The sequence below is a fragment of the Fistularia commersonii genome, chromosome 28 (genome assembly GCF_037954325.1).
Source record: "Fistularia commersonii isolate RoL2024-O1a breed Wild chromosome 28, RoL_Fcom_v1.0, whole genome shotgun sequence".
NCBI lineage: Eukaryota > Metazoa > Chordata > Actinopteri > Syngnathiformes > Fistulariidae > Fistularia > Fistularia commersonii.
In genome coordinates, this window is record NC_141311.1 from 7,440,001 (window position 1) to 7,456,818 (window position 16,818).

At 45.3% G+C, this 16,818-nt stretch overlaps 1 protein-coding gene across 1 annotated transcript in view; it reads left to right on the top strand.

Moving 5' to 3' along the window:
• znf385c (zinc finger protein 385C) overlaps positions 1-16,818 on the top strand; it is a 138,497-nt gene that overhangs the window by 36,079 nt on the left and 85,600 nt on the right. The window contains exon 2 of the mRNA XM_086176270.1: positions 5,780-6,103. Coding sequence (XP_086032396.1) covers positions 5,782-6,103 — 322 coding nt within the window. The 5' untranslated portion in view covers positions 5,780-5,781. The remainder of the gene's footprint in view (positions 1-5,779; positions 6,104-16,818) is intronic.

A 16,818-nucleotide genomic window follows, 5' to 3' on the forward strand; every position in this document is an offset into this window, starting at 1 on the left:
TTGTTTCACTCTGATGCACACAGTGCAAAATATCCTGGCCTGCTAACACAACGCCGTGTCTGGAAAGCTAAAACGTAGTGCTTCATCAGGGAGAGTGTGGCGAAACGCAGAGCTCTGTGAAGAGTCTCGTTCCTGATTTGGCGGACTACGCTCCTGCTTATGTCTCCTTAACACGGCTGCAACACTGTAGTCATGAAGCAATAATTACATCAGATAAGCACCCCTCACATTTAAATGATAAGATTTTGCTGTACAATGAATTCTCCTCCATTCCATCTACTATCTGACAAATCCTCCCCTCCTCACAATATCGACACCACTCAAAGTGTATTTGTATGATTTATAGATTCTTTATACTTCTTAAAGAAGAAACTAAACTTTCACGCGTTAGATTTTTAAATCCCAAGAGCATTGATGATCTTCATTGTCGACTGGTGAATCAGCTCGAAGGTGGTCAGGATCGATCTCTCAGCCTGCGCAACCCTTAAGACCGTCCACTGGTGGGTTTAAAATAAAAAATACTGCGAAAATGTTGAAATAAGAACTGCAATTTCTTTAAAAGATGCATTCGTATCAATTGAAACGTCTCAACGTGGTTTTAAATCCATATCTTGTCCTTCTATGCTATAAATACTTAAGGTCAATGGGGTTCTGCAGGATTAGCGGATAGTAAATTAGTAATTATATATATGAACTAGGCTACAGTAGAAAGCTTTGTATGCTGGAATCGGCAGAAAGAAGCTGGAAAAGAGGTGGTTCATCAGATCCCGACCCCCTTGACAACATGCTATATGAGTTGCAGACACAGATGCCCCCTCCTTCCCCCACCAGTCCGGAGTTTTCAGCCGCAACCTGATCGGGCTCCTAGTAACGGGGCTGTCAACAGACCCCGGCTCTGTGATGTAGAGACATGTCCACCGTTGATGCATCTGACTTAAACTGTTCTGTCAAAAGTGATTTTTTCCTGACAAGTTTTTTCCGCACACACACAAACACACACATACATGTGTGTGCCTCAGGCACTTTTCTGCACAACAGGCCCGTGTCAGCCACCACCGTGCTCTTTGACTGATTCCTGATTACTGTGTCTGTGATACAAAGGTCAGATGCTCAGTCTTCCTCTATGAACCTTCTGTGTCTTGATTATAGAATTCCGATTTCTGATCCCGTAACACGTGTGTGCGTGAGCCGGGGAGTTGTACACATGTTTGCGTTCAATGCAGCTTGCTCCGATGGCGGTGTTCGACCTTGGCAGGAATCCTTGCCAGTCGCCCGCTGACGGCATCCCTTCTCTGATCAGAGTGATTTAGCAGTTGCTAACGTGCCCTTGACATTTGTTTTGGTACATCTGGAGGTCAGTCTCAGCTTATTACATGGAGCGCCGAGGCCATCGTGCCAACTTTGGCCGTGCCGCATGGAGTGTGCGCTCTCCATGTTGGGCCGGCGGAAGTGTTGCGGTATTTTAAGATCAAGAAGCAAAACACAAGATCGTAAATAAGTGTTTGGTCTTACAGGCTGGTCTTTGGTCTTGGTGTCACAGGCTGAGTGCTGGAGGTGTTAAGTGTAGACGCACGTGCGTGTGTGATCAGATGGCAAATACAGCAAGGCTGGAAATAAGATAAGATAATACTTTATTGATCCCCATAGGGGAGATTCCAAGATACCATCCTTCTCTCTCCCTCTGAGTTACAGGCTCTTCTCCCGTCCTCCCATGTGTGTCCAGACTCTGCCAGCGCTCATGTCTCGTACAGCGGTTAGAGATCCTTAACAGCCTCCAGTGGCCACTTACTGTAAGTGCAAAGGAGAGAGCCGCAGAGGATCAGTCCTTGAGGGGATCCACATCAACTGAGGATGAAAATTATTTGAACGTCAGATACACAGTATACATATACTATGTATATATGCTCTGGGTGTCGAGGTTTCTAATAGCAACAGAAACAGACACAAGAGAACAGAATAAAACCATCTTACCAGATAAACAAAAAAACTACAGAAAAACCTCCACAGTCTCATCCATAGGCATGATCTGTGACCTACTGTTGAAAAAGCAGATATAAAGATGGTTTTGTTAGTGCATAAACTCTTTCATTCACTCTTTATACTGCTTATCCTTCACTCGATGTCGCCGGGTGGCAGGAGCCTATCCCAGCTGTCATTGGGAGAGTGGCAGGGTTCAGTCTAGTTGATCACAGGGCCACATATAGAGAAATACAACTGTTCACTCTCTCATCCACACATCTTGGCAATTTAAGGTCTCTGATGAAGCTACTGCATGTTTTTGGTGGTAAAAGGAAACCAGAGTACGTGGGTCTTATCTCGTGCAAACTTCTTTTTCAAACATCCATGGAGTCCCTGCAGCGCGGTGTTTATCACAAAAGGAGTATCCTGGTACGCCGAGACTACAAACATGGAAGGAAATGTAGTACTTCATGCCCTGCAGAGGAATCTTGACTACATCCACCGTGTGGGACACCCAAGCGGTCAGCACCAGGCTGGGGGACATCTTTGTGAGGTGGTGATGATTTGGCGCTGGTGTTGACAGCCGTTAAAGCAAAGATGGAAGTATTTCAAAAGAGTGACGAACAGCACATGACTGACCTTATGTGGGCCGTCGAACTCTCGCAAAGGTTCGGGTTGAGTTCGAGAGAGGCTGCGTTCGCCGAGCTCTGCCTGACCCACGTCGCTCCTCAGGGTGCTCCTCAAAGGGACCCGAAACCTTGCCTGAACTCTTAAATTGTTCAGGAACGGCACATTTCCTGTGCACAGTGAGCACGATACGCCTGGGGTTATGCAAAATTCATATATCAGAACTTTTTTTAATAAAATAGTTTTAAATATTTGCATTTGCCAAAGCAGACTGGAAAGCTGCAGTCTCTGGTGTTTATGCAGATGCATCTCACGTTGGAGATGCAGATGGTGTGGGAGGGCAGGCACACTCACCTCTTTGCAATCTGCCCACTTTCATGTGGGGCCTCAGACATGTTCAGCAGAGCTCCAAGGTTAGTCTGTGTGTCAGACTGCTTGCTTTAGTAACAGTTGCACTTATTTAATCTCAGCCGAAGGCTTAACTCTTATCGCAACACGGCCGGTACGAGATAAGACCCAAGATAGATCATGCAGGACGGACGCCCGGACATGCATTCGCACCTCACGCACATGAGCGGCCACTTGAATCTTTACAGTTGTGTCTGAGCGACAGGAGTTGTTTTTCCCGCTTCCGCGCCGGGTCGTGATGGCGGGCGGACGCACCGTAACACTCCCCTGTGTGTTCTGCTCTGCCGGCCCCTCACTGTAGGCTTCTGTTTTTACAGCCACGCTCGCAGAGCCGCCTGGCGGGAGCGGCTCGGGGTCGAGGACCACAGAGATTTTTTTCATTCGGTGCCAGAGAGCAGTGCTGCTCAAAGCTTCTGCAAAAACATCTGATGGAGCCTCTTGAGTGCTCCCAGATTGGCAACATGAATAGCAGCTTTTCACGGAGAACGGCTGCCTTAATGTGTTTCCGAAGACTGTATGTGTGTTTGCGTGTGTGTGTGTGTGTTTGTCCACATTTGTGCTTTCTCGTGAAATGAGGTACGTATGTATCATAGATTTCAGTTTACTTTGGTTTCTGTGCGTGTGTGTGAAAGAGAGAGCAATTTGAGTATTTATGTAAATAACCGGCGGCTGAGGCAAGAAGCCGGAATCAGAAATGCACAGCTGGGTGTATTTCAGGGACTTTTTTCCAGTAGCGATGTCTCAATCCTCCACTGTGCTCCAGTAGACCCTCCTCTTCATTTATTCATGTTGACAGCGGCTGCACAGGAAACAAACAAGCCTCCTCTCCGGCTACCTGGAGAGGTTTCTTCTCTGCCCGCCGTAAAAGAAAAAGCCGGGGTCCAGCAGATCTGCTCGCGTCACAGTTTGTGCACGTTTACATCGGCTTAGTGCGTGGCTACAGTTGTAAAAAATCAAAGTAAATAACTGACAAGGTAAAAAGGCAGATATCAATAAAGTTCTTGTTCTGTGCCCGCACAGGTATTGCAGCGCATGCTGAGGCAAAATCGAGGTGTGCGTGCGTGGGTGCGTGCGTGTGTGTGTGTGTGTGTGTTTTTTGTCTGTTTTTTTCCTGTTTCTTAATTTGCACATGGGTTGTACCCAAAGTTGTTGGATGTGATGGACAGACAGAGGCTGCTGATCGATTGCTGGTATTTAAGATCCGAGTCTTCCTGTTATCAGAGTTCATTTAAATTCTGTTCTAAATAGTTTATGACTCTCCATATGAGTCACCCAGACATTTTCTTTGTTGGTCCCAGCGGCCCGGTGCCAACCCACGTATCATCCTGCTGGACCAATTATAAATTTCTATTCAAGTGGAAAAGGATATAGAAACTAGAATAAAATAAAAGACAAAATATAATGTCTCGCTTTAATCCCAGGCAAATTCTTCAGAGAATTAAAGGATCAGATATTCTTCTCTTTCGTCCCAACCTGGGATGTTTATGTGAAATACTCATCGACTCCGTTCCCTTCTTTAAAAGGTGCAAACCACAAAGACTCCCATTTTGAGTGCTTTCACCACCTCCATCTTCACCTCCTGCACCTTCTCAGCCTCCTTGTCTTTGGCCATCCAACGGCGCGGCGGAGGCGCTCCCTCGGAGGTGGGGTGTTGCCGAGCCGATGCCGGGATTTCTCGCCGGCCCTCAGAGAGTCACTGCAGCACTCTGTCTCCCCCATGTGGTGCCTGGTTACACCCCAGGACGCTCCTGTGAGGCTCTGAATCATGTGTGTGTGTTTGTGTTCTGATGTCTGTGTGTGTTTTTTTGTCGCATGGGGTTTACAGCGTGCTGACAGGCATGACCTCCACAGAACAGGGTCATGTTGCACACGAAGCTGTGGGAATCGGGGGTATTTTTACACAGGTGTCCTCTGTGAGTATCGGGTTTTATCGGGTGGTTTGGTATGGTGGCTGGACGAGGTCAGACTGGGCCAGGGAAAGTGATACATCCACAGGACGCGCGGCCTGACTCTGTTGCTCGCCGCGTCGCGAATGCCGACACCAGCGTCCTCGGAGACGGAACGGGGCGCCGGTCAGGGAGCCCCTCATGTACTCGAATGTGGTCACGTCTGCGTCTCTCTGTTTATTCCCTCCTGCTGTCGAGACATACGTCGGACTTAGTCACCGCCTTTCGATGAATCAAGGCTTAAAACTCACTGAAGCTTAAAAGTCACTAATCCCGCTGTCCAACAGGGGGAGGGGGCTTTCGGAATTTCGTCTAAATGTGAGATGGTGGCGACGATCATTCGAAATTCCAACAAACCCCCATTCAAATGTATTTGCTTCTTTCAAGGTAAATTCACGGGGACTGTTTTCTAGCAATGGCCAACAAATTAATTTTGGCAGAAAATATCAAAATAATTTGCAATAAATTACCTTAAATATTTGGATTTCCGCTTGTGAGGATGAAACCCTCAGTTAATTTACTCACATGTATACGTTGCATCACTTAATAATTTCATTTTACATTATTTGCGTATTTCATTTGATTTAATAATTTTTTTTTTCATGGTCGGGACACGGCACAGATACTTTGACATCTAAATGTCTCCCCTGAATGTCATTAAATTAATGAGGTAATTTTTTTAACGTATTCCAAAATCCATACTTTGGTAGTTTAATATGCTGTTTTTATTCTGTAAAGTTCTCAATAAATGCCAAATAGTTGGTGATATTATTGTTATTATTATTGTCTATATTTTTGGGGGTTCTTAATGGCGTCCTCCTCGCAATCTCCCGTCACAGGTATGAAACGTCCTTTCAGCCAGTCAGCTCTGTCGAGCGCCGAGTCTGACGGGATGTCGTTCGATGGCGGGCCGGAGACGCGGATGGACGTGGAGCCGTGCTGCCGCGCCGCCAGCGAGGCTGCGGGCGAGCAGCCACCGGGGGGCGCCCTGCCTTCTGCGCTGTGCAGACCCAAGAGGGAGAGGAAGCACCGCAGCTACACGTTGTGTGATGTTTGCAACATCCAGCTCAACTCGCCGGCGCAGGCCCAGATCCACTACAATGGCAAATCCCACCAGAAGAGGCTGAAACAGATCAGCAATGGCAAGACGCCAAGTTCCACAGGTAAGCCCCGGGCCGGGGTGTGTTTGCTTCTGACAAAGTAGGGTGCAAAACATGGGCTGAGGCGCTCCGCCTCTCTGATTTGGGAGCGCCGGGCTCCTAAAGGCTCCTACAATGGGGCCAAAAAACCCACACACACTCTGCACCGCCACGAGTCTCTACGCCAATCCTCCCCTCTTGTATTCAACAGAAGTTAAACAAATTGGATTCTATTTGCTGAAATTTGTTCAGACGGTGCCTTGGGCTGAGGACACACACACACACACACACTCGTACACACGCGCATATGCAGCCACGCACACCCAGAGCTGAGCTGAGGGAAGTCAGCAAGTGAGAAGCTAATTAAGTGCCAGCCTTGTTGATGGTTGTGTTCCTGCGAGTGACAACGCAACATTTTGTCATTCCGGTCACAGCGGTGACTGGAACTCTGCTCCAGGGGAGCCGCGGTCAACCTCCACTCCTCTTCCTCTTGTTCTTCTTTCTTTATTCGTCATCTTTGTCTTCTTCTCTCTTCCATCTGATCAGCACCCGTAAAGCAAACCACTCGCACCTGCCGCTTTACGATGTTCGTAATGATCGTCTTATCAATGACGCCAAATTGCTTGGATGTCTTGGTTGGATCCGCCCTCACTGAATCTCAGTTTGAACGATTGGTACCATTTTTTAATTGGTGTGTTTGAATCAACTATAATTGGGTTTTAAATCAATGTTTTGAAACTGAAATTGTAACGATCTTTAGATGACAGCGAATCAAACCATGTGTTAATGTCCATATTTAGGTTGTTGTTACTGCGCTGTAACAAGTTACAATAATATTGTCATTTGATTCTTAATACTGTGTTGAGAATCTACGAACTCACTTTCAATATTATGCCAATTGATTAACTTTTTTCATTAAATATCATTGCAACTGATTGTTAAAAATAGCTTCTTTCTCAACAACTTAATTCAGCAGAGACAAAGCATGTCGAGTTACGGGTTATTTAATTCAATCATTATGGGATGTCAGACCAAATCAAGATGGTCTTTCAAGACATATTCACCGATTTCTTCAATCAAGCTGATTATTTGGACAGAAGTACAGATAATGAGCAGTTCCTGGTATTTATTGGTGTTTTTCCGTGGTAGAAATAAAAAATGGAAAAGATTGTTTGCCTCCTGTTAAAAACCCAACATTCAGGACGATTCTGGTGGTTTTATTTCAGGCGTAAAAAGGGCCGGGGTTGTTTGTTGGTTATTACTTCTGCTGCTTGACTTCCGGGGCCGCAGGACCCTCAGTGAAATTTCCATCAGCCAGAGAAGATGTGCTGCTCTCCACATTCGACCGCATAACTGCGCGGCCCTTTCCTAAAAACTGATTATTTTCCAATAGCCGGTGCGTCACGCTGGCAGCTCGACTCGCGTTTCTCCGCAGCCTCGCCCAGCGCCGCACATCTGGCAGGCGTGTAACGGGACTGCAGAGGTAAATCACTGTAAAAATGGAGCTTTCTGAGATGAACCCACAAATCCTACTCGAAATACGTCTGCCGTACCCCACAGGAAGAGAGTTTGCCTTTGAATGAGGCATCAATTTGTTTTCTTTCAGACATAGCAGAAAATGTTATCGCTCGAAAAACAAAACACCAACTCCTCCGCTGTCGTTGTCGGACTTTGATTGTAAACGATGCTTTGCTAAATGCACCTCCCTTAATGCATTGGATTTATCCGCTTTACTTTAGTCACACTAACAATAATTATAATGCAAGATCACTTGGATTTTACTGGATTTATGGATCAACCCTCACCAGCAGACTTTATTTAACCGATATTTTTACACAGCTGATTCTCAAACCAGCTTTTATGGGGATTCTAGAAACTTGTGAACAGGAATGCTAACATTAACAGTCAATTTATGTTGGATACTTTTTGCCCTTGGCATCAACACCCAAATGCTGCTGTGTTGTTATCAGTGTATTTTCCTTTGATTTTATTTAAAAAGTGTGGCCTGCCTGATCTTCTCGCTCAACCGCTACTCTCCCCACCTGTCTCCGCACTTCAAGTCACGTGCCTGCGCCTCCCACCGATAATCGCCATGCCAAACACAGCCATTCTCTGGGAAAAGTTTCAGTCTGTCACTGAAAAATAGATAAACCTGCCACGCCGTGCACTGCAGTGCTCATGAGTAAGGGGGCGGAGGGGCTGAAAACCAGGAACATTTGTGTTTTCATTAAATGAAAAACTTGAGCGAAATCGCATTCTGTAAAAGAACAGAAATAGACATTTGGGTTTATGATATTTAAATTTTAATCAGGTGTTTTTTGCACAGTGGTTAGCTCTTCCATCCCCAGTTGGATTGCAAAAGGGGACCTTTCTGTGTGGGCTCTCCATGTTCTCTCCATGTCTGTGTGGATTCCTCCCACAAACTGCCCAGACGTACAAATGAGAGTAACTGATTGTGCGTGGCGATGGATCCAAGGTGTTGATCGCCTCTCGCCCAACGACGAGCCGGGATAGGCTCCGACACCCGCGTGACCATGAGTGCGGGATAAGCGGTGTCAATAATGAATGAACAATTATATTTCAATTTTTTTTGTTTCCTATTTCGATCAAATAATCTCTTTAATCTCTCTTTATTTTATTCATCTGTGTGAGTTTATTTATCTTTTCATGAATGCATCGTTGGTCCACACAGTCCCACACATGATTAAGTTCCCCAGTGGTCTGCGGCTGATATTCAATCTGTGCAAATCCAATCAACTTCATATTGATGCTTTTAAGAGTTTTCAATTGATGTTGTGATTCAAATGAAAAATGCTGCATTATCTCCCCCGACGACGGAAACAGTAAAAGGCAAACCGTTAAACCATCACTCTTCCTGCGACCGCTTGATGCTTTGGTTGTTATCGTTTTCTTTAAGTTCTATTCAAGTACAAAATATTGATTTTAATTCCCCGCTCTCCCGCGGCACCTCAGGGATTTGTATGCAACGGTCGATCAAATCCTTTTCTGTTTGTTCCTCTTGTGACAACCAGGGAAACGGAGAGTTAATCACAGAGAGGAGCGCAACGCGGTGGAAATATTTGTATTTGTTGCAGGCAGCGGGGGAAAAAAAAGAGGAGGACATTTAAAACGCGTAGATGACGGTGGCAAATAACAGTGTTTTCAGCGAAAGCGTGACAGCAGAGCCGGTTTTCACATCATTACGTCTTTTCTTTTTGCTGCAGAATCTGAGATTTTTATATGCATCTGTCTTTCTCTCTCCATCACGTGCACGCTCGCATGCTTGGACCACATACAACCTGAATGGGAGCGGGAATCTACATAAGCAGCTTTTGTACTGCAGGTCTTTTTGCAGTCGCATAGGAAATCACATGACCTAGGTGATTCGTATAACTCTTAAGCCAAGCCCATTATCAAATGCAGACTGCAGAGCAACATTTTTAAAAAGCACTGTGGTTACTGGTCGGCTTCTTGCACCTTGTGACAAAATTGACATAGCCCGCGTGAAATGGACCGACTAAGTGGTTCGAGCTTTTCTGGGCTGCGACGCCACAGAGAGATTTCCAGGGGTTGCAGTGGGATATTTACATTTTGCCTAAACGGCCCTGTGGCACCTGACCCCTTCCATCACACACCCAAAACCCCCAACGGCTTGACCGACCCACATGACATAATAATTCAGATGCAGATTATAATCTATTATTCTCTTGCATCTCATTGGGCTTCCTTGTCAGCCACATCTCAGTCTATAGATATTCTACTAATAAGTTGCAACCCGTCAAATGTAGATACGCGGTTGTTTGTTTCCCACCGGATTTTATTATGTAACCCACAGGTGGAGAGCTGCAACAACTAGGTTAAATTTGATATTTTAAGGTTTCGCTGCAAATCGACCAATAGACGTTGTGTTACGATGGCCTTTCAACACCAATGGCTGTTGACAGCTTAAACTTTTGATACTTTGGCTGCATTTAGTCAGCCCTCCTTCATGAACAGACACTCGGATGTGTCTGTTTGCTCCCAGATACCAAGATCTCCATCGTTCATTGAGACTCTACGATTACGTCGGAGACGTTTCCCAAAGAGCTTCGACCGACTGACCCATTTCTCACTGACCACGGAGGGTCGGTTTGAAACTCCCACGCAGACAAAAAGTATTTAAAGAGGCAGTTTGTCCTTCACAAGCCAAAAAGAATAACATGCCAAGAAAAGGTCAGAAGGTTTTCTTTTTTCTCTTTCTTTTGTTTTCAGCCCACACACATTCTTGGTCATTCGTGTTTGGCCTCTGCCAAGTTAGAAGGCCCGTGGTTGTGGATGCCGCACCGTCCCAGGTAGCCACAGTGGGCACTTCATAAAAATAAAGATTAAAAAAACAACAAAAACGCAGGTTTTTGTATCAGTTACATCTTTTTATCTCTGCTCTTCACTGTTGGGTCATTTTTTTTTCTCGAGGACAGCAGGCGAGTAGTTTGAAGCCATTTGAGTTTCTTCCGATGTCTTACTGCATCTGAACTTGCGGTCAGCACTTCTCTCAGCCATGTGGGAGGAAGCTGGAGAGCTCTTTTCCTGCGTTTCCCATCCTAAACCATTATAATAACATCATCAGAAAAAGCCTTTGAGAATACAGCTTCCAACTTTGTTCCCCATTACCGTGGCTGTCATGATAATAACAATAATATTCAAAATATTTAAAGAGTACCTTCCATTAAAGGGCAGTACAAGTGAAAAAGGTCAAATTCATTCTGCCCATCCTATAGTGGATGCTTGTTAACTGTGGGGGGGAAACCGGAGGACCCGGAGGACTACGTTCTACATTGTTGGTGCATGAAAAGTTAAGGCCCCACCAACAGTCCTTTCTGGACCTTTGCGACCCACAAAGATGGAAACAGCGCCCGTCCAGTTTATGTGACTTCACCAAGTCAGATAGAAAAGACGGTGCAATGCTGTTGACTGCTTCTCAGGTGAGAAGCAGAACCTCAAAGTCTGCTCTGGCCCCAACAGGCCAGCACCAGTGGAGTCGGTTCGAATGTACTTGCTGACAGTTTGCAGGCCTAAAGCGCTCTTCATTACTATAATCCAGTTGGATGTCACAAAAGCATTGATGAAAACCTCTGCATCCATCAAGGAGAAAACAGGTCTGATCTTAATGTTGTTTCTAAGAGGAGAGAAGATGCCTCTGGTGACCTCTTTATGTGGAGGTTGAAAGAAACACACAAAGGTTCCTGATCCTGTCTCTGCTCTGAGTAACGCTGTCTTCAGACTGAACTTATTGTGAAAAATGTCGGAAGCGGGAGATTTATCTGTGAACCAGCTCTTAACAACAACCAGATAGCAAGTTTTTGTAGCCCGATCCACCTGTTGTTAGTCATATAGAGCAACAGATTGTCTGCATAGCATAGCATTGTACAGTATATAATGATAAATAGTTGACTGCATATCTTTTGCTTTTTTTGAGAAATATTCCTTGGAGCCACAGTTGTCTCTAATCAGCCTCTGCTGATAAAGTAGTTGTATCTGCGAAGCCTTAATTGTCTTTTCATCAAAAGACGAATCAGCCGAGTTCAAAGCTCAGCAAACACAACTTCGACTTTTGAGCGATTGCTCTTCACTCTCCGTCAGAACAATTTTCCTGGTGGTAGAAACCGGTTTCTGTTGATGATGGTTTTCTGAAGTTATCTTGCCGGGTTATTTCATCTTGCAGAAAAAGCATGTCAGCCGCCTCGACTGCTGCGAGCCGGATTGTCTGTTAAGAGCGATGTTTAACGCCAGACGCCGGGCGTCTCAGAGCGTTTGATCGTTCTTCCTCGCCGGAATTCTTTAAAAAGAAACTTGAACATATAGCCTACGCCATGCAACCCCACCACACTTCTCAGAATTCCCCCGTTTTGGCGCACTGCTGTAAGTGATGTAATCTGCATGTATAAAAGATTGTGTTTGTGCGTTGTGCCGAGCTGTTGTGGTGTGAAGATTCTCTCTGACACGCAGTCACAATCGCACAGCCTTATCTCTGCTCACCTTCTGCTGACACCCCCAGGCAGGCACTGACGCTGGCTCCTCTGCCCTGTATGTGTGTGTTTGCATTCGTGTGTGTGCGTGTCCTGCACGTCTGGTTCAGATATTTTTAGATTTTTTTTCTTTTATTCATTTTTTTTTCTAAACTGCAGCGTCTGTGGAAACAAGCACGTAGGTTGGGGTGCATCTGTGTTTGTGTTAGTTCAGGAAAAATGCCCGTGTTTGGAGGTGAAACAATCCCCAAAATAAACAAGCGGGGCAAATTATATAGATTGATATTTTTAAATGTGTGTTGGTGTTGTTATTGTTGTCGGCAGCTGGATAATCTTCACATCGGCGTGCGTTTCCCCTGCTACCTGCTTCGCTGAGCTGACAGTGGGTCCGGGCTCCCCTTTCATCTCCTTCTCTCCCGTCTCCATTCCTTCTTCCTCTCCTCCTCCCATCCTTGCATCCCGCCTTCCAGCATGCCTGAGCGTCGAGTGTGTCCACGGCGAAGTGCCCCTGCCGCAGCCGCCGCTGAATTCTGACGTGAGCTCAGCTGTGCATTTGTTACATCTCAATTTTCCATCAAAATCAGGGCCAAAACAAATGAGTTGTTTCCATTAAGTAGACAGAATATAAAACAAAACCCTGAACTAAACAGTAAATAAAGGTCAGAGTTGATCTAAATGTCATGCTCATTTGAGTCTACATAAATTATTAAAAAAAAACTTAATGCTTTCTAGACACGAATTTGCACTAATTTATTCATACATATTGAACACTAACACACTAAACAAAATAGACATCTATTAATACACGCTAAACAATAATTATCCATCCATCCATCCATCCATCCATCCATCCATCCATCTTCCCCTGCTTATCGTGTCGGGTCGCAGGGGTCAGCAGCCGGAGCAGTGAAGCCCAGACCTCCCTCTCCACTGCCTCATGGTCCAGCTCCTCTGGGGGATCCCAAGGCGTTCCCAGGCCAGCCGGGAGAGATAGTCTCTCTTGCGTGTCCTAGGTCTTCCCCATGGTCTCCTCCTAGATGGACATGCCATGGAAAACCTCTCCCAAAAGGCGTCCAGGAGGCATCCTGACCAGAAGCCCGAGCCACCTCATCTGACTCCTCTCTATGCGGAGGAGCAGCGGCTCTACTCCGAGCTCCTCCCGGATGACCGAACTTGTCACCCTATCTCTAAGAGAGAGTTCGGCCACCCTGCGGAGAAAACTCATTTCGTCCGCTCGTATCTGCGTTCTTTCGGTCACTACCCACAGTTCTTGACCATAGGTGAGGGTGGGAACGTAGATCGACCAGTAAATTGAGAGCTTGGCTTTTTGGCTCAGCTCCCTCTTCCCTTTTGCTCGTGAACAAGACCCTGAGGTACTTGAACTCCTCCACATGGGGCAGGACCTCTTCCCTGACCCAGAGTGGGCATTCCACCGCTTTCCGGTTGAGCACTACGGTCTCTGATTTGGAGGTGCTGATCCTCATCCCGGCCGCTTCACACTCGGCTGTGAACCCATCCAGTGAGAGCTGGAGATCAAGGCCTGATGAAGCCAACAGAATCACATCATCTGCTAAAAGCAGTGACTCGATCCAACGGCCTCCAAACCGGAAATTCTGTCCATAAAAGTTATGTGGGAGCCAGGGGCTCGCCACCGAGCCCTGCCCCTGGGCCTGACTCCTGGTCACCCACGTCCGGGCGAGGGAAAACTGGGTCCAATGATTGTCTTCATGGAGGTCAAAAGAGCCACACTTTGTCTGGTCCCTCACCTGGGACCTGTTTGTCCTTGGGTGACCCTTCCAGGAGCAAGAAAGCCCCCGACAACATAGCTTCCAGGATCACCGGGAAACCCCTCCACCACTGTAAGGTGGGAGCTCATGGAGGGGGAACGTTAAAACAATGAATTAAACAATTAAACAAAAATTAGCAGTTATTTAAACACATTAAACAATAATGTACAGTTCTTGTGATGCAGTTATTGTAAACTGCATTAGAGGTCGACGGTTTGTTTTAATCTCTCAGGCAGTGTTTTGTGTGTATGTGTGTGTGTGTGTGTGTGTGTGTGCGTGCGCACGTGTGCACGTTTACTTTCATAAATATATATGCGAATACACTGTAAAAGTGTACAAACTAAGATATGAAAGTCACAGGTGAAAATTCATGCCGTCTGTTTTTTAATTACAGATAATTCACCCTCGTAGATTGCAGAGCAGATCAATTAAATGATAAAGATCAAAAGGCAGCTCTCTTTTATAAGAGAGAGGAATATAAAACACCGCGCAGATTAAATGTTGAAATTGGTTCACGGCATCATTTCTTCATGGCTGCATTTCAGTTCGCTATTAAAAGGATTTGCAGATGTTTTGCCTTTTCTCGTGAGCCGCAGTGTCTGTAAATGCGTCATTTTCCAGTGGCCGCGGACTGCGCAGTTCCCGTCACTGTTGTCAAACGCATCACTTCTGTAACTTCAGATTAGATCTGATGTCTGAAATATCAAAACACACCCCGGAGGCCGGCTGGATACGTGCAGTTTTCATACCACATTTTGATTTTTGCCCGGCCTTTGTGACTCACTTTCTACCGACATACAGTGGAGGTGGTTCTGATCAGCAGCAGCTGCTGCTTTCTGGTAGTTTACATTATTTGAATGGCTGATGAACTATCTCCCTCATTTTCTGTGCCCAGTGCCTATTTAGCGGTAATTGTCAGCTCACACATACTCACAGCCCGTGCTAAATAATAACAATGAAAACATTGTGCTGTGCCGTGAAAAGGTTCGATCCCTGCCGCTTTCATTAGCCACTTTCAGGCATAAAAGGTCTACGAACACGGTTCTAAGAACTATTCAGCCTCAATTTTGTTCCAGAAAACTAGCCTCTTTAGTTTTGCGTTCACACAGGCACACGATAAGGAGCGGTGTGACACGAGCGTCTGCGACGTGCACACTCAAAAACACAAACCTCCGCGAAGAAGAGGAGGGAGGCGATGTGGACAATGTGGAGAGGGAAGCTGCTGCAGGGTTCATGCTCTGCATGACGGGAATAATAACCGTGGACTATCTGATGGGTTGAGGTGTTTTTTTGTTTGCACTGAATTCCCTCGTGAAAACCCTGCCGTTAGCTTACTCCATACTTATTTTGACCAAAATGTTTATACCCCGCTGCAATCCCTGGAAACCCCTCTATGGCTAGAAGACCTTGGACCACTTTGTTGGCCCATTTCCTGTTGGTTATGTTCATTTTAAGATAAACTTTATTGATCCTCATAGGGGAAATTATTATAACAGCGTAGCCGTTATAGTGAAAATAAATCCGAATATAAATATAAAGAGAGAGACAATTAGAAGAGAGCAAAAGAATCCACAGATAAATAGACAGCAGAGAGAACAACAACAATATCAAGGATAAGAATGGACAACAGAATGGGGAAAGAAAAAAAAAAAGTCAAAAGTTTGCAGTAACACAAAAAAAAACTTTTTTGGGGGTGGCGGACGGCGCCCCATCGTCCCTTTATGAGTTCCATCAATTCCGCCAAGCACCTACGTCATATGAGTTCCTATGGAACCGTAAAATGGCTGTGCCTCGGAGTAGGAGCTAAAATGGTTCGTCGTTGGTTCCAATGCTGTCCCGGTGTGCAAAGACACAGTCTTGATCCTGAAATGGTTCTAGGGACTAGAAAAAGTAATACAGAGCTGAAGCGACTATAGAATATTTTTTTTCGGTTTCAGCTGCAGTGGGCGCCTCACAGTACAAATTATTAGCCGGCCTCTCCGTCCAGGAAGATGCAGAACGAGGCAGGGCAGAATAATTTCACGTATTATTCAACCTTGACATAGCTGGTGTTTTTGGAACTTGTAATATTTTATTGATGTTTTCTTTCTTTTTGGACGAACAATGAATCCAATGTTATCCAATGAATGGCGGCTGTCATATATCCAGAAACACTCCAGATCTGGCCTCTCTTGCGGGGAATTTAAAATGACAACGACTGCCTTTATTATCTCAACTTCAATGGCAGATTACCCAGAAATCAGTGTGACTGGACTATCACAGCAGCGTTCGTTTTCATAACTTCGATCATCCACTATCGTTCCAGATTATAAGGAATAAGTAAAAAAATATGGCTCACTTTGAGTCTGAGAACAGAAATCGAGTTCAAATGGTATTTGTTTGTCATTCCTCTTCCCTGGATGTGTGTGTGTGTGTGTGTGTGTGTGTGTGTGTGTGTGTTTCCACCTGTTTGTTGCTCAAAATGCTCTGTAAATATAACCAACGACTGAAGTGGATTTTAGTAAATAAGACAAATATTGTAACCTAGTCCCTTTTAATTAAGTTAATCTCACATAATATTTTTCTTTCTGTATTTGCGTTTTAAATTAAATATTTTCTAGAACATTTTCGCTCGTTTGTCCCTGAACTAAACTAAGCTTATTCAAAGTAATTCTTACGTTTACCATATTCAAGTTTTTAAGACTGCAGAGGTCATCTTTTTGTTTTATACGCAGCTATAAATGACCGTTAGATAAACACACACACAGACCTGCTGTTAGACTTCACATTATGAGCACGGATGTGATCCAAAATCGTTTAAGGGCATTGAACCCTTGAAATTATACATCACATTTTAATTTCTGTATTTAAAAGTCGGGGAATATTTTGACCGAGGGCAGACTGGACTCTCATGCGGAGGGTTTCCATAGCAACACGGCAGAGAGGTGAAACTACAGCCGATTCTAGG